This window comes from Cucurbita pepo, chromosome LG11 (assembly GCF_002806865.2).
Source record: "Cucurbita pepo subsp. pepo cultivar mu-cu-16 chromosome LG11, ASM280686v2, whole genome shotgun sequence".
Taxonomy (NCBI): domain Eukaryota; kingdom Viridiplantae; phylum Streptophyta; class Magnoliopsida; order Cucurbitales; family Cucurbitaceae; genus Cucurbita; species Cucurbita pepo.
The window spans coordinates 7,401,254-7,413,358 of NC_036648.1; the positions used below are offsets into that span (position 1 = coordinate 7,401,254).

A 12,105-nucleotide genomic window follows, 5' to 3' on the forward strand; every position below is an offset into this window, starting at 1 on the left:
GGGGCTGAGCATCACGCCCAATGTCCACCTCCTTTTGGGGCTCAACGTGTCCTCCTTTTGGGGCTCAACGTTCTCGCTGACACTCATTTCTCTCTACAATCGATGTGGAAAGAGAACGAAATATTCTTTATAATATGTAAGAACAATATCTGCTAGTTATAAGCTTGATGGCTGAGCTCCTATAATTAAGTCACCAAAACATAAGTTGCATCTTGTTGCCATAAGTAGTGACTCNTTTTTTTTTTTTTTTTTTTTTTTTTTTTTTTTTTTTTTTTTTTTTTTTTTTTTTTTTTTTTTTTTTTTTGAGTCTTTTTAGTTATCCTATCTTCGTAATCACTCTCATTTAAATAGGATCTTCATTCATTCTCACGAATTCCCGACAAATTCTCTCAAATTTTGAAGATATTATTTTTAAAAAAAAATACAAAAAAGTACTATGTACAAATAGATCAAAAACGATGTATGAGAGGGAGTAAGAGCCCACTCATAAAACCAAAAATAATACATAAATTCAAATGACTTGACTGTCTAAAGATCATATGGTGATTGTAGCCTGAAACACCACAGAACAAAACAGGATTGATTTTGCAGCAATCCCATAATAGATCTTTGGTTAGCAGTGAGATGAACATGAAATCAGTAACCCGAACCCGAGCCCGAACCCAAATTATGAATTATTCTTCAAATAGGCTCTATCTTTCAATAACACGTCGACTGTTTTTGAAGTCACCATAATCCTTATCCGTGGTTGTATCGTATTCATTATACCTTCTTGGTCGATCTTTCTTGTAACCTTCTTTAGGACTCCCCGAGCTATATGTTCCTCGCCCGCCATGACTGTTCCCACGAAATCTTGAATTGCTACCACGAGACCGATGGGACTTGTCACCAAAATCATCAAAATCGTCATCAAATGTGTTCTTTCTACCATTTCTGAAATTGTTAGACTGAAACTCACTTCCTCTACTGTATTTATCTCCACGAGCTCGAGTGTCGCTTCCCCTTCGATTATTTTCCCTCTGATTCCCTTTCAATTTTTGTCTACGCATACCTCTATCAAAATCATCAAAATCTGATTCGGATGATCGACCGCCCATACGAGAACTTCCTCTCGTTTGAAAATGCTTCCTATTGGAGTCGAAATCCTTTCCTTCACTCCGTCTAGATCGAGGTCTTTCATCTAAATCCTCATCGAGGTCGGAGTCGAGGTTTTCATCAGAACCATAGCTTAATCCCCTCCTCGATCGACCATTGTCTCTACTTTTCTGTCTTGAACTGGTCAGATGACTAGATTTCCAATTCTTCTTAGCAGAAATATCGTCATCAGAATCAAGTTCATCGCCCTCAGAATCAGAGAAAGCTGCTTGTTGACGTCTTGGACGCTTATTATAAGATGGGACACCAGATCTATGGCCAAAGTCATCACCATCTTCTGACCCTGAGTGCCCTTCAATGTCAGAAAAATCAACCGAATGAGGCTGCCTTCCTGAATTGTTCACTGAGCTATCTAGCTCATAATTGTCGATATCGTCCTCCTCATCGACAAAATCGTCAAATCCGACGCCTGGACCTCTATTTCCAGCATCAGAGTGCTGTCTTTCCGGGAGATCGGAGTTAAATTTGCTTCCTCTCGCCAGATTATCGGCATGAGATCCTTCGGCTGCAACTGATGAATCTGCATACTCAAAAGCTGCAACATCTGCCCCATCTGACTCATCATCGTCGAAGTCGAAATTCCAAGCATTAGAGACCTCTTGCCTATTGGCGATCTTTTCGAACTTCGAAGGAACGTGCTGACTTTCTTGCTTTTCATTATCTAAAAATGTGTCTGTTGGCCGCTTGCATTCACAATGGAAACATGCCATATTTCTCCTATAGTTTAGAAAGTTGCATCTGCCACAGATAACAAAACGAATAGAGAATCAGGAACTGACCACCAAAATCTAATCTCTGCTTCTACACAATATCATATAGTGTTGTGGCTGAACATCCAAAATTAGTTATTTCGGCTTCAGCCACTTTGATTTTTTTATGATCTATTTTATTTCTCACGGCGTCTCCTAAAATCCTACGCAAATAATCACAAAAATTTCGTAGCTGAAGCCCACATCAAAAGGATATGATCAAGGTCCTATACAACCATGTTGCAAAGAATGCAACACCACGGCTCCATCAAATTAGTCATCTTCCTAGACACCATGACCAAAGTATTCACCCTACCATGGAGAATCTTGGGAATTTTCATCCTACACATCAAGGCAAAAATTGAATCTCTCCAACGAGAATGGTTGATTCGACAAAGGAGGGAGTGACTAGAAAAGATCTCTACTCTATAAGGGCAAGGACACTAAAGCGAACATCCATTCCACAGCAGACATTGGAACTCCCCCAACAAAGAAAGAAAATCAACAATATTACTTTGTTTCCCAAATAAATAATGATCGATGGAACCCACCATCGTACAGTTGAATTATCTAAATGAAGAAAAGATTAATATGTGAAAATTCTTACTCTGGGCATTCCCATTCGCCTGGTAGCAGCTGCCGTTTAGGACGTTTGGCGTCACACTGCAGGCACACCGTATTTTTTGCAAAGTTCATGAAGTCGCACCTGAAAGTGGTTTGTTAATTTGCATTTCAGACATCATACTCAATGTGAAACTGGAAAAGAGATTATTGAGCAATCTAAAGATACGCCAAAATTTTGACAACTGCTACTAGTACAGTGTATTTACACAAGGCTAAGGCAAAATACAGTAGTTTAACACTAAAGACCACCATCACATAATAGTATCGCCAATTATAATACTATAAGTTTCTAGGATCTGGTTTTCTAAGTTCCATATGAGCCTTAAATATGAAGCAATAAACCGCTTACATAAAGTTATAACTTCAAAGAAAGCATAATAGTCTTCCAGCAAGAATAAATTAAACGCTTGGAACAACGTAAAAAACACGTACTTGGGACAAAGCCAATCCCCTTTTTTCATCTCAACATCATCACGTCCTACTCGCTTCTTCGGTGGAGGTGGGGGCTGCTTCACTTTTGGTGGAGGCCTTTTGATTACAGGAGGAGAAAGAGTAGGATCTATTGGGACTGAACCCAACTTGACAACCCCATGAAGTAATTTGCGAACAACTGTTTTAACCGTTTTTCGCTTCAGAAGGGAATCATTGACAACAGTTCCATTCATGTGATCAAAACCAAAAGTAAATAAAAGTCGCATAATATCGATTGTGCGAGCCTCATCTTCTTTATTAGTCACCAAATATGCTCTTTCACAAGAATTTCTTAAACTGCAGGAACTGCAAACCTGAAGACAGAGAAGAGCATAGAGCACCTCATCACCATTAATGCAACAAAGATTGAAAAAATAAAAAAGTAAACCATACTACTTAGGTCAAACAAGCAGCAGAAAATAAAATTGTGGGGGGAATATCAGGCAAGGACAGTAATAAAATAATATCTTCAATGTATGTTAAGACTAAATGTTACTATTTGAAAAAATATATATTATTTTGTTACTAATTCCTGCCCTAAGGAGGAAATAATATCTGAAAATGGTCCTAATGAATTATCATTAATCGGTAGCATGTTACTACCAGAAGAAAAGTTTTATTCCAATTCAGCAATACAATGAACTATAAACCCTAATCGTGATCTGTACCTAACATAGAATTCAAAACATAGCTAGTTAAAAGTTAAAGGTGTGAAGGAAAAACTAAAGAAGCCAAAAACCTGTAAACGGTAAGACAATAAACAAGTTGGAAGCAAAACAAAGCATTTTCAGTATTATGATCATTTTCATTATTCCATGATATGCTAGGAACAAATACAACATGAAAAGAAGTACTCACATCTCCTTCATCAAGATGAACGAGCTTCCTCAAGAGTTTTGCAGAGAAAACAACCTTCTTGTCTGGACTTGGGCACCCAAAACCAACCAAAATTTGGATGTCTTTTCTTGACAACGACCTGCAATAAAAAGTGTATATATATAGAATGAGTATTAACAAAAATCGCATCTATTCTGGAAATTTACATACACATCTCCAAAACAAGGATTAACTGCACATGAAAACGAAAATCCAATATGGTTGATTAACCTAAAGACAAGAAGAAATTAACACATAAATGGTTGGAAAGGAAAAGAAAAGAAATATTAGAATTTTTGTCAGAGACATTCCTAGCTTTCGCTCCGATTAAAATGGAAAAGCAGATCAATAAGGGGGAAAAATGTAACTCGAGTGGAAGGTTCAACTTTACTACAACTATCAAAACAAATGTACTCGTATGCAATCTCATTATCATTTTTCTAAGAAAAATCTAGCTTATAAATGAAAGAATACAAAGATCCCACAGAAAATCTGTAATGTCCCACATTAGTTGGAGAGGAGAACAAAACACCTATAAGGGTGTGGAAACCTTCCCCTAGCCGACGCGTTTTAAAGCCTTGAGGAGAAGCCCGAAAGGGAAAGCCCAAAGAGGACAATATCTGCTAGCGGTGGATTTGGGTCGTTACAAAATTATAGCTAAAACTGGGGATTCTAAAAGACTATAATCCCAGTAGCACTTATCCTCCTACAATTGATACACTAAGTTTTCTTCTTTAACTGCCGGAAATATCTGTCGTTCAAAGAAAAGGCAAAACTATCAACGCCCATAATCCCAACAAGAACAGAAGATCATGATGCAGTAATAATTTCAGACGACTTATATTCCGTGCAATTCAGAACATTTTTCAAAGAGTAAACAAGAAATTCTGTTCAAAAGGAGATGCAATGGGCCAAGAAACTGTCTTTACAACATACCACTCAAGTGAAATCGCAGAGCAAGTATTGTCAAACTTTTTTCACATACTGAAGTGGAAATGCAGAGCTACTAACCTGAGAATGTCGAACCGGTCCTTCCCAAAATTCAGACACGCAGTATAAACTGCCTTAAAATCCTTGGACAAGTCCAACCCTACATCCTCCTCCAAAGCAAGGTCAGAGGCACTGAATCCCAATTCTTCGACCATCTTGTTCTCATCTTTCCTCCTGTGATCAAAGTAATTCTGATGAACTAACCTTTCCATCAACTCGATCCACTCCGGCCATGGATGCACCAATTCAATTTCGTTCCTCTTCTTCTCCGTCCTTTCCACCTCATTTTCTTCGTCCATTCTCAAAGAAGACTCCGAATTATTAACATTATCCGCAAGATTACCACTCCCTAACGTCGATTCCAGTTGCCCATCCTCGACGGGCGGATTCTGGTTGGCCTTCGACTCACGCCAGGCTCGAATTCTCTGCAGAGTTTGGTCCTTCTGAGAGCGCTCTTTTTCAATGGCGTCGATTTGATCGAAGATGAAGCTCATTCGGGCTGAAAGGGAATTGGGTTTGGGATTGGAAGAAGGTGATGAGGGGGGTGACGAGATTTCGGAGGTGAAAAATCGCTTGGATGATCCGATAGTGAGGAAAGGAGAAAGGAGGGGCGAAGAAAGAGGTGCATTAGAGAATCGAGAAGAGAAGGAAAGACGCTTAAGGAAGAGGAGAGAGAAGGGGGACTGCGCCATCGTCGAAGAGAGGGATTAGGTTAGAGCTGGATTGCTAAAACCCTCCATGGGAGGACCGACTGAACCAGGAGAGCTTAAACCCTAAAAAGAAGGTCTGCACTGAAAAGAACGAAAAAAAAACACTTTTTTTTTTTCCTTTTTTTTCTTTTTTTTTTTCTTTTCTTTTTTTGTAAATACTATTTTTTTTTATTAAATTATTTTAACCAATTTATTAATTTTACCATATGGTTAATTTACCTGCACCATTTCACAATATACATGGTCTTGGAAAGCTAATCTTGGAAAGGGAGTTTCGAAGAGCGGTAACCTTAGGGAGTTTCGAAGGACGGTAATCTTAGCCCAAAACTCGATCTACGGCCCCAATGGCCGCAAGTGAGATTGTTGATCTCACTGTTTTTAGTCTCGAGATTGGGGCTCGTTATATATGCAGTGATTCTAATCCTTCTTGGGAGGGGAGGAATTTCTTCAGCAGATGTCGAGTTGCTTTTCCAAAAAAATAGAGGTTTGGCGATTACAAAAATTAAGGAGTATCTCCCTCTCCATTAGTGTTTACACTATATATATATATATATATATATATATATATATATTTCTTTCTTTTTTTTTTTTTTTTTTTTTTNTTTTTTTTTTTTTTTTTTTTTTTTTTTTTTTTTTTTTTTTTTTTTTTTTTGTTAAAAAATTATTAAAGAAGTTATGCGAGACATTCCTGGAAATGATAAAAATAGTTGACTTATAATCTTTTAGTCAAAATTCAGCCAAAGAACAAGAAAATCAAGCCTTCTCGAAGATCTGGTAGAAAATCAAGCGGTCTCGAAGATCTAGCTTAAGAATAAGAAAGAGGAATCCCGAGTAAATATCTAAAATACATACCAACTACCATTACTAATTCATTGTCTAGCCATTTATCCTATATATTAAATGAACCTTCCTTTCTAATTTGTATGAAAACCTTGCATTCATTCATTTCATTTCAATACAAGTTCGATCATTATAGAATGTGCCTAACTTTTAGCTTAATTCTTCACTTGACAATCGGCTCGATCCAGATAAACGAAGATATACATATACCTCCTCATTTTAATCAAAAGCTACGTATACCAATCTCCTTAGAATTTGCTACATTGATTTATACATCAGGTGAAAGAAAGATATATGTTTCAGAACATGGCAATTAATTCAAGCCAGTTTCTTATCAGTGGGAACAGCAGATATGATAGAGAGCTATACGTATATATACCGTGGTGGCTGATGAGGCCTTCTAAAAGCTAAGTTTAAGGGGTGGAGAGCTGCAAATGTAGGGTACCTGAAGAGGGCTGCCTGCCTTTTGAACAATGGGGGAGATTTTAAAGAGATTTTAAGTTCAGAACCACTCAACTGTACATTTTGGATACAGGTCTCTGTGTGCAGCAACAGCAACAAGACCACGAAATTCTTTCTGAACCTTAAGCCTTTCATAGAAAACTGAACACGCGAGTGAAGTACATTTCACACCACGTTCCACGATCCCGTCTGCTCCTCCACAATGTTGGCATATCTGTAAAGAGACGAAAGTTTATGGCATTGTTAATTGTAAATTTAGAAATATATCGACTTATGAAATTGTTGAATCCAATTAACTGTCATGCAACCAGGAACCAGGTATCAAAGAGTCTAAAATTAGAAAGAAACTTCAAAAGTGTACAAATACAATAGATTCTTTATAAAGGTGTGAAAACCACTCCCTAATAGAGGCGTTTTAAAAACTTTGAAGAGAAGCCCGAAAGAAAAAATCCAAAGAAAACAATATCTCCTAGCAGTGGGCTTAGCCGGTAACAAATTAACACCCTATTTTAGAAAATCTTAGCCTATCAACCAACCTACAACAACTAAAACCAAGTTGCAAACAACTCCTAAACACTAATCCATTTTACATGTTGAGTCATATTCTATGGGTGGTTTTTGCAATTTTCTTAGAAAAATAGATCAAATATGAACGTCACGTTAGTGAAACTTCAGTAATGACAGAACTAATCAAGTAAATCTAACAGCATAGCGAAAACGGCATCATATTTTATTGAAAGCAGATTGGTGTAACCAAGGAATCCCAGAGACCAAATGTAATGAAAAAATATTGCAATGGTACTTACGGCAGCAAGGTGTTGCGTTTCACTCTCTAATTTCGAAGTTTTTCTGATTATCGCAGTGGTAGCTGCAGCTTCATTTTGTAGACACTGGTTGCATAAATTAGATGAGGTCTGGACTAACTCGCCACATAGTATACAATGCTTAGATAGGTAGTAATAATCAATTCGGGTCCGATTAGGATTCGCAGCTGATAAGGGTTGTTTAAAAAACACTTCCCTGACTGGACGAGGCATCTCCGAAAACCATTGATTTAAGTTGGCTCCAACAAGACCGAAAACTCTTTGCAGGGCAGGTATTATTTGTTTGTTGATGTAATATAGGCAGTTCAATCTGTAGGGGGAATCCACGGCTAAAAGGTCCATTGGATCAACAACCATATCGGCAAGGCGAGCTCCAGGTTCCCTATAAATTACAACATAAGGAACTCGTTCTCCATAACGCGGTTCTGCCCTTGGATCAATCCTCATTGCCTTAGTGGCCACAATTGCTGCTGGTGGAAGTGAGGATGGACCCCTAGTACGATATGTACCTAGCCGTATCTCCTTTGCAAAGACAAAATCTTGAATTGAAACCCTTCCTGAAAGAATCCGCTTCCATTGGCGCTGCAAATATGTTTTGATCTGTGCATTGAAAAACAGATTAAATCACCCAATCAGGTAGTTGTGAAATTCATCATTATATGAAAAATGAGCAAAACAAGTAATTCTAAGCTCGCTTGAAGTTTTAGATATTGCGTTCCCTCAAAGAACAAACAATGCAGTGCTCTCAAGTCTCAACAGCAGTTAAAAGCAATAAAAAGATATGATCTAATAGTTACATTATCCAACAATTAATTTTATAGAAAGCAACAGGTGGAGAAATGCACCTCCGAAATATCCTGATGTTCAAAGAAAAGCCTCAATGACTGCTCCATTGTCTTTGCTACAGCTGCACAAGTATCTCTCCGTACAGTTTCAATGCCTTTAGCATCAAAAGTGGGTTCAATTTGTTCAGGGCTCTCAAAACTGTAGCCCACATAGCGCTTCTTAGTGAGAAGGAAGCAAGGGGCATAAACTTTCTCCATCTTGAGTGTAACTGGATTGGGATTCATTGCAGTGATTGCAGATGCAATTTCCTGGCCAATGCCCAAAGCCTGTTTAACCGTACGTCCCTTTAGAAGAACAAACATGCTGCATGAAAAGGAAAAGCAGGCGCTTAAACCTAAAAGGTCCTTCAACAAAATTCCACTTCCCACACTAATTAAGACTGCTAAATCTTGGGGGCATGCTTGAAAGTTAGTCTTCATATGTGTACATATATATGTGTGTGTGTGTGTGTGTATATATGTGTGTATATATGTGTGTCTATATATATATATATACATATATACGCACACACACGTGTATAAGGCTTACAAACATGCATACATCATTGATAAATTTGTTACTTCCTCAAAGCTCCACACAAGACATATATGAATATTGATTACATGCTGCAAGCTCAACACAGTTAAACTCGTACTGGTTGAAATTAATTAGATATCGTACCTGTCAGTATCCCCATAAATAACTTTAGCCTTCCATTTCTCTTGTAAATTAACAAATGAGATTGCATTTTCTAGTGTACGGCGGCCACACTGAACAATACTATCGGCAAGCTCAGCACAAGGCATACGACCACTAAAACCAGCTGCTGTATAACCATATGTTACGTTTGCTATCAGCTTCAAAGCAAGCTGTCTTGCATTAAACACCTGAGAAGCGTAACAAATCACTGACTCAGCAATGCACTCATAAGGAACGATCAACAGGCACTAATGATATACGATAATCCAAGACAGCAAGGCATTTTATGTACACTTCATAAACTGAATGACACGAAGGCAATGTTGAACTTAGTTGCAAAAAACAAAAGAAACAAACAAAAAATAGTTAGTATGAAATAAAGATAAAACTAAATAAAAATTAAATAATCCAAGCTTTTTCAATTTTTTTAACGTATGCTGTCTGATATCATTTATTCAAGAACTAACTTACAAATCTCTTACAAAGTAATAATTAAAATTTGATGTATTTAAGAAATTTCAATTACTAAATTAGTCAAGGTACTATTTCATACATGAGTTCCAAATAAAAAATCACAACCAAATAAGGCTAGATGTACATTTGTAAACTAGTAACTAGAACATAAATTAAAGGTTTTCAATCACATCTGTTTTTCATGTACATGACTGATCACGTACTGGAAAAACAAAAATGCATGTTATGCATAATACAATCGATCAACATTTATAAAATCTTATCCTGTTCACATATAAAAATAGTTTTTCAAATATTTTAGGGGTAAACACAAAAACATCAATGCATTTATAAATTACTACTAACAGAAATGATCTGAAAAATAATAGACTACTGTAGTCTGAAATAGCCATACCCTCTGAAGAACTTTCTGTGATGGAGCCAGCTTTTTCATTGCCTGTTTCACCATGATTCTAGTCGATAATATCTCCTCCAGAAGACGAGGCAATATACCTTTACGAACCTGAGGAATCAGTTGGGAACAAAGCACTGATGTCAATATTTTCATTCCCCTATAACATAGAATCTATCCATTCGTGATAGGCAAAAAAACCCAAGGCTGGATTTACTCATCAGAACAATAATTAGAAAATGAGAATCATTCTTCTTTCTTAGTTTTTTTTCATCTTTATTCATCTTTACTTTTGCAATGAGTTTCATTGTGAAAAAAAAATGATATAATAAGTAAATAATTCAATAATAGCAGCAACAACAAGAATAATGTTAAGACAGATTTTTCTTTATCCTAACTCTAACAAAGTATTAGTATATGCATATTAAAAAATTTAGTCCATTTCTACATTAACTCATTCCAATTGATTTCATTTTGAGTCTCCTCATTCTCATGCCCACTAAGTTTTTCTTTTTAGAGAAAGCAAATATTTTGTTGATGTATGAAATATTACGAAAGAGATGGGGTAAAGACCTGAGAGCCAAAAAATGGAGTTACAAAAAAGTCATCCATTTGACCAAAAATATGGTAAGACTAAAACCAGAAAAGGGGGTAATATTTACACCAATACATAACCATTAATAGGACATTGTTAAAGAAGGTTTTGTAAGTTGATTTGGTCTTATTGAACGCTTGCTGGTTCCTCTCCAGCCATAGGTTCCAAAATAAGGCCTTAGCAATGCTCAACCTCATGCCTACTAAGTAAATGAGACCTTAAAGATCATTTGGAAAAAAATAAATAAAACAAAACAAAATGATGCTTGCTTACGTCAAAAGAACTTCGATCAATGACCTCATTCATGGTAGAAAGGAAGATATTAAACTAAAATCTAACAAAGTTAATATACTTTAGTATAAAATTCTTTTAATGACATTAGAAAATTGTGATCGTATAGAAATTTAGATCTGTTACACCTTTTCTTTATCTTGAATCCAACATAATATTAGTAAACACAATGTTAAAAGTTATGTAAATTAATTTTATTCTCCTCATTCTCATGCCTATGAAGTAAATGAGACCTAAAAGATCATTGCAACGAAAAAGAAACAAAACAAAACCAAACAAAAATGATGCTTGCTAAGGTCAAAAGAGTTTCTATCAATAACCTCATTCATGGTAGGGAAAAAAACGTTAAACCAAATCTAATGCAATTAATAACTATAGCATAAAATTATTTCCGTGTTAGAAAGTAGTAATCATATATAAATTTAGATCTATCAGCAAAAAGTATTATTTAGGTCTGTAGAACCCCCTGCAATATTCTTTATTTCTCATATTATCATGTTCTTTATGTTCCATATTGTCATATAAAGACATTTTCAGAGATTTACCTTTGGTGGTGCGTACATCACACCATTAGGAGTGAGCAGTATCTGATCTTTCAGTTCCTCAAGAACCTGTCGTTCCGGTGAATATGAAATAACTCCTAGTGTATTAACCTTTGAAGGAGCTACTTTGCCCAAGCACGTACAAAAGCATAGGTTGTAAGCAATTATCATGGATGGATAAAGAGACTGGAAATCTAAAACTACAACAGGATCAGCATAAAAACCAGACTCAGGTTCCATCACAAGTGGTAGGCACTCCATTGCAGGTTGAGAAGCGACCTAACAAAAATATATTCATATGGTTAACTCAACTACATTCATTCGTCAAAGAAACAAAAAGGCATTTGTAAGAAAATTAATTGTAGCTAACAGAATGCACCAAAAAGAAAATAACAAAAATAATAGTTAGAAAAGACGAGGAAACTCCCAGTGTGATGGGACCTGATTCATTTAAAAACAAAGAAACAAACATATAATTACAAATAATGTTATCCATGATGGAATCCTGATTATAAACAAAAGGAAAGATAAAAAAAAAAAAAAAAAAAAAAAAAAAAAAAAAAAAAAAAAAAAAAAAAAAAAAAAAA

At 36.1% G+C, this 12,105-nt stretch overlaps 1 protein-coding gene across 1 annotated transcript in view; it reads right to left on the reverse strand.

Annotated features, from left to right (window-relative positions):
• Window positions 1-384: 384 nt before the first annotated feature.
• LOC111804784 (DNA polymerase zeta catalytic subunit) overlaps window positions 385-12,105 on the reverse strand; it is a 26,137-nt gene continuing 14,416 nt past the window's right edge. The window contains 12 exon segments of the mRNA XM_023689579.1: window positions 385-1,893; window positions 2,512-2,610; window positions 2,961-3,313; window positions 3,858-3,975; window positions 4,887-5,591; window positions 6,845-6,860; window positions 6,938-7,091; window positions 7,684-8,301; window positions 8,547-8,850; window positions 9,208-9,413; window positions 10,094-10,201; window positions 11,522-11,797. Coding sequence (XP_023545347.1) covers window positions 693-1,893; window positions 2,512-2,610; window positions 2,961-3,313; window positions 3,858-3,975; window positions 4,887-5,591; window positions 6,845-6,860; window positions 6,938-7,091; window positions 7,684-8,301; window positions 8,547-8,850; window positions 9,208-9,413; window positions 10,094-10,201; window positions 11,522-11,797 — 4,158 coding nt within the window. The 3' untranslated portion in view covers window positions 385-692.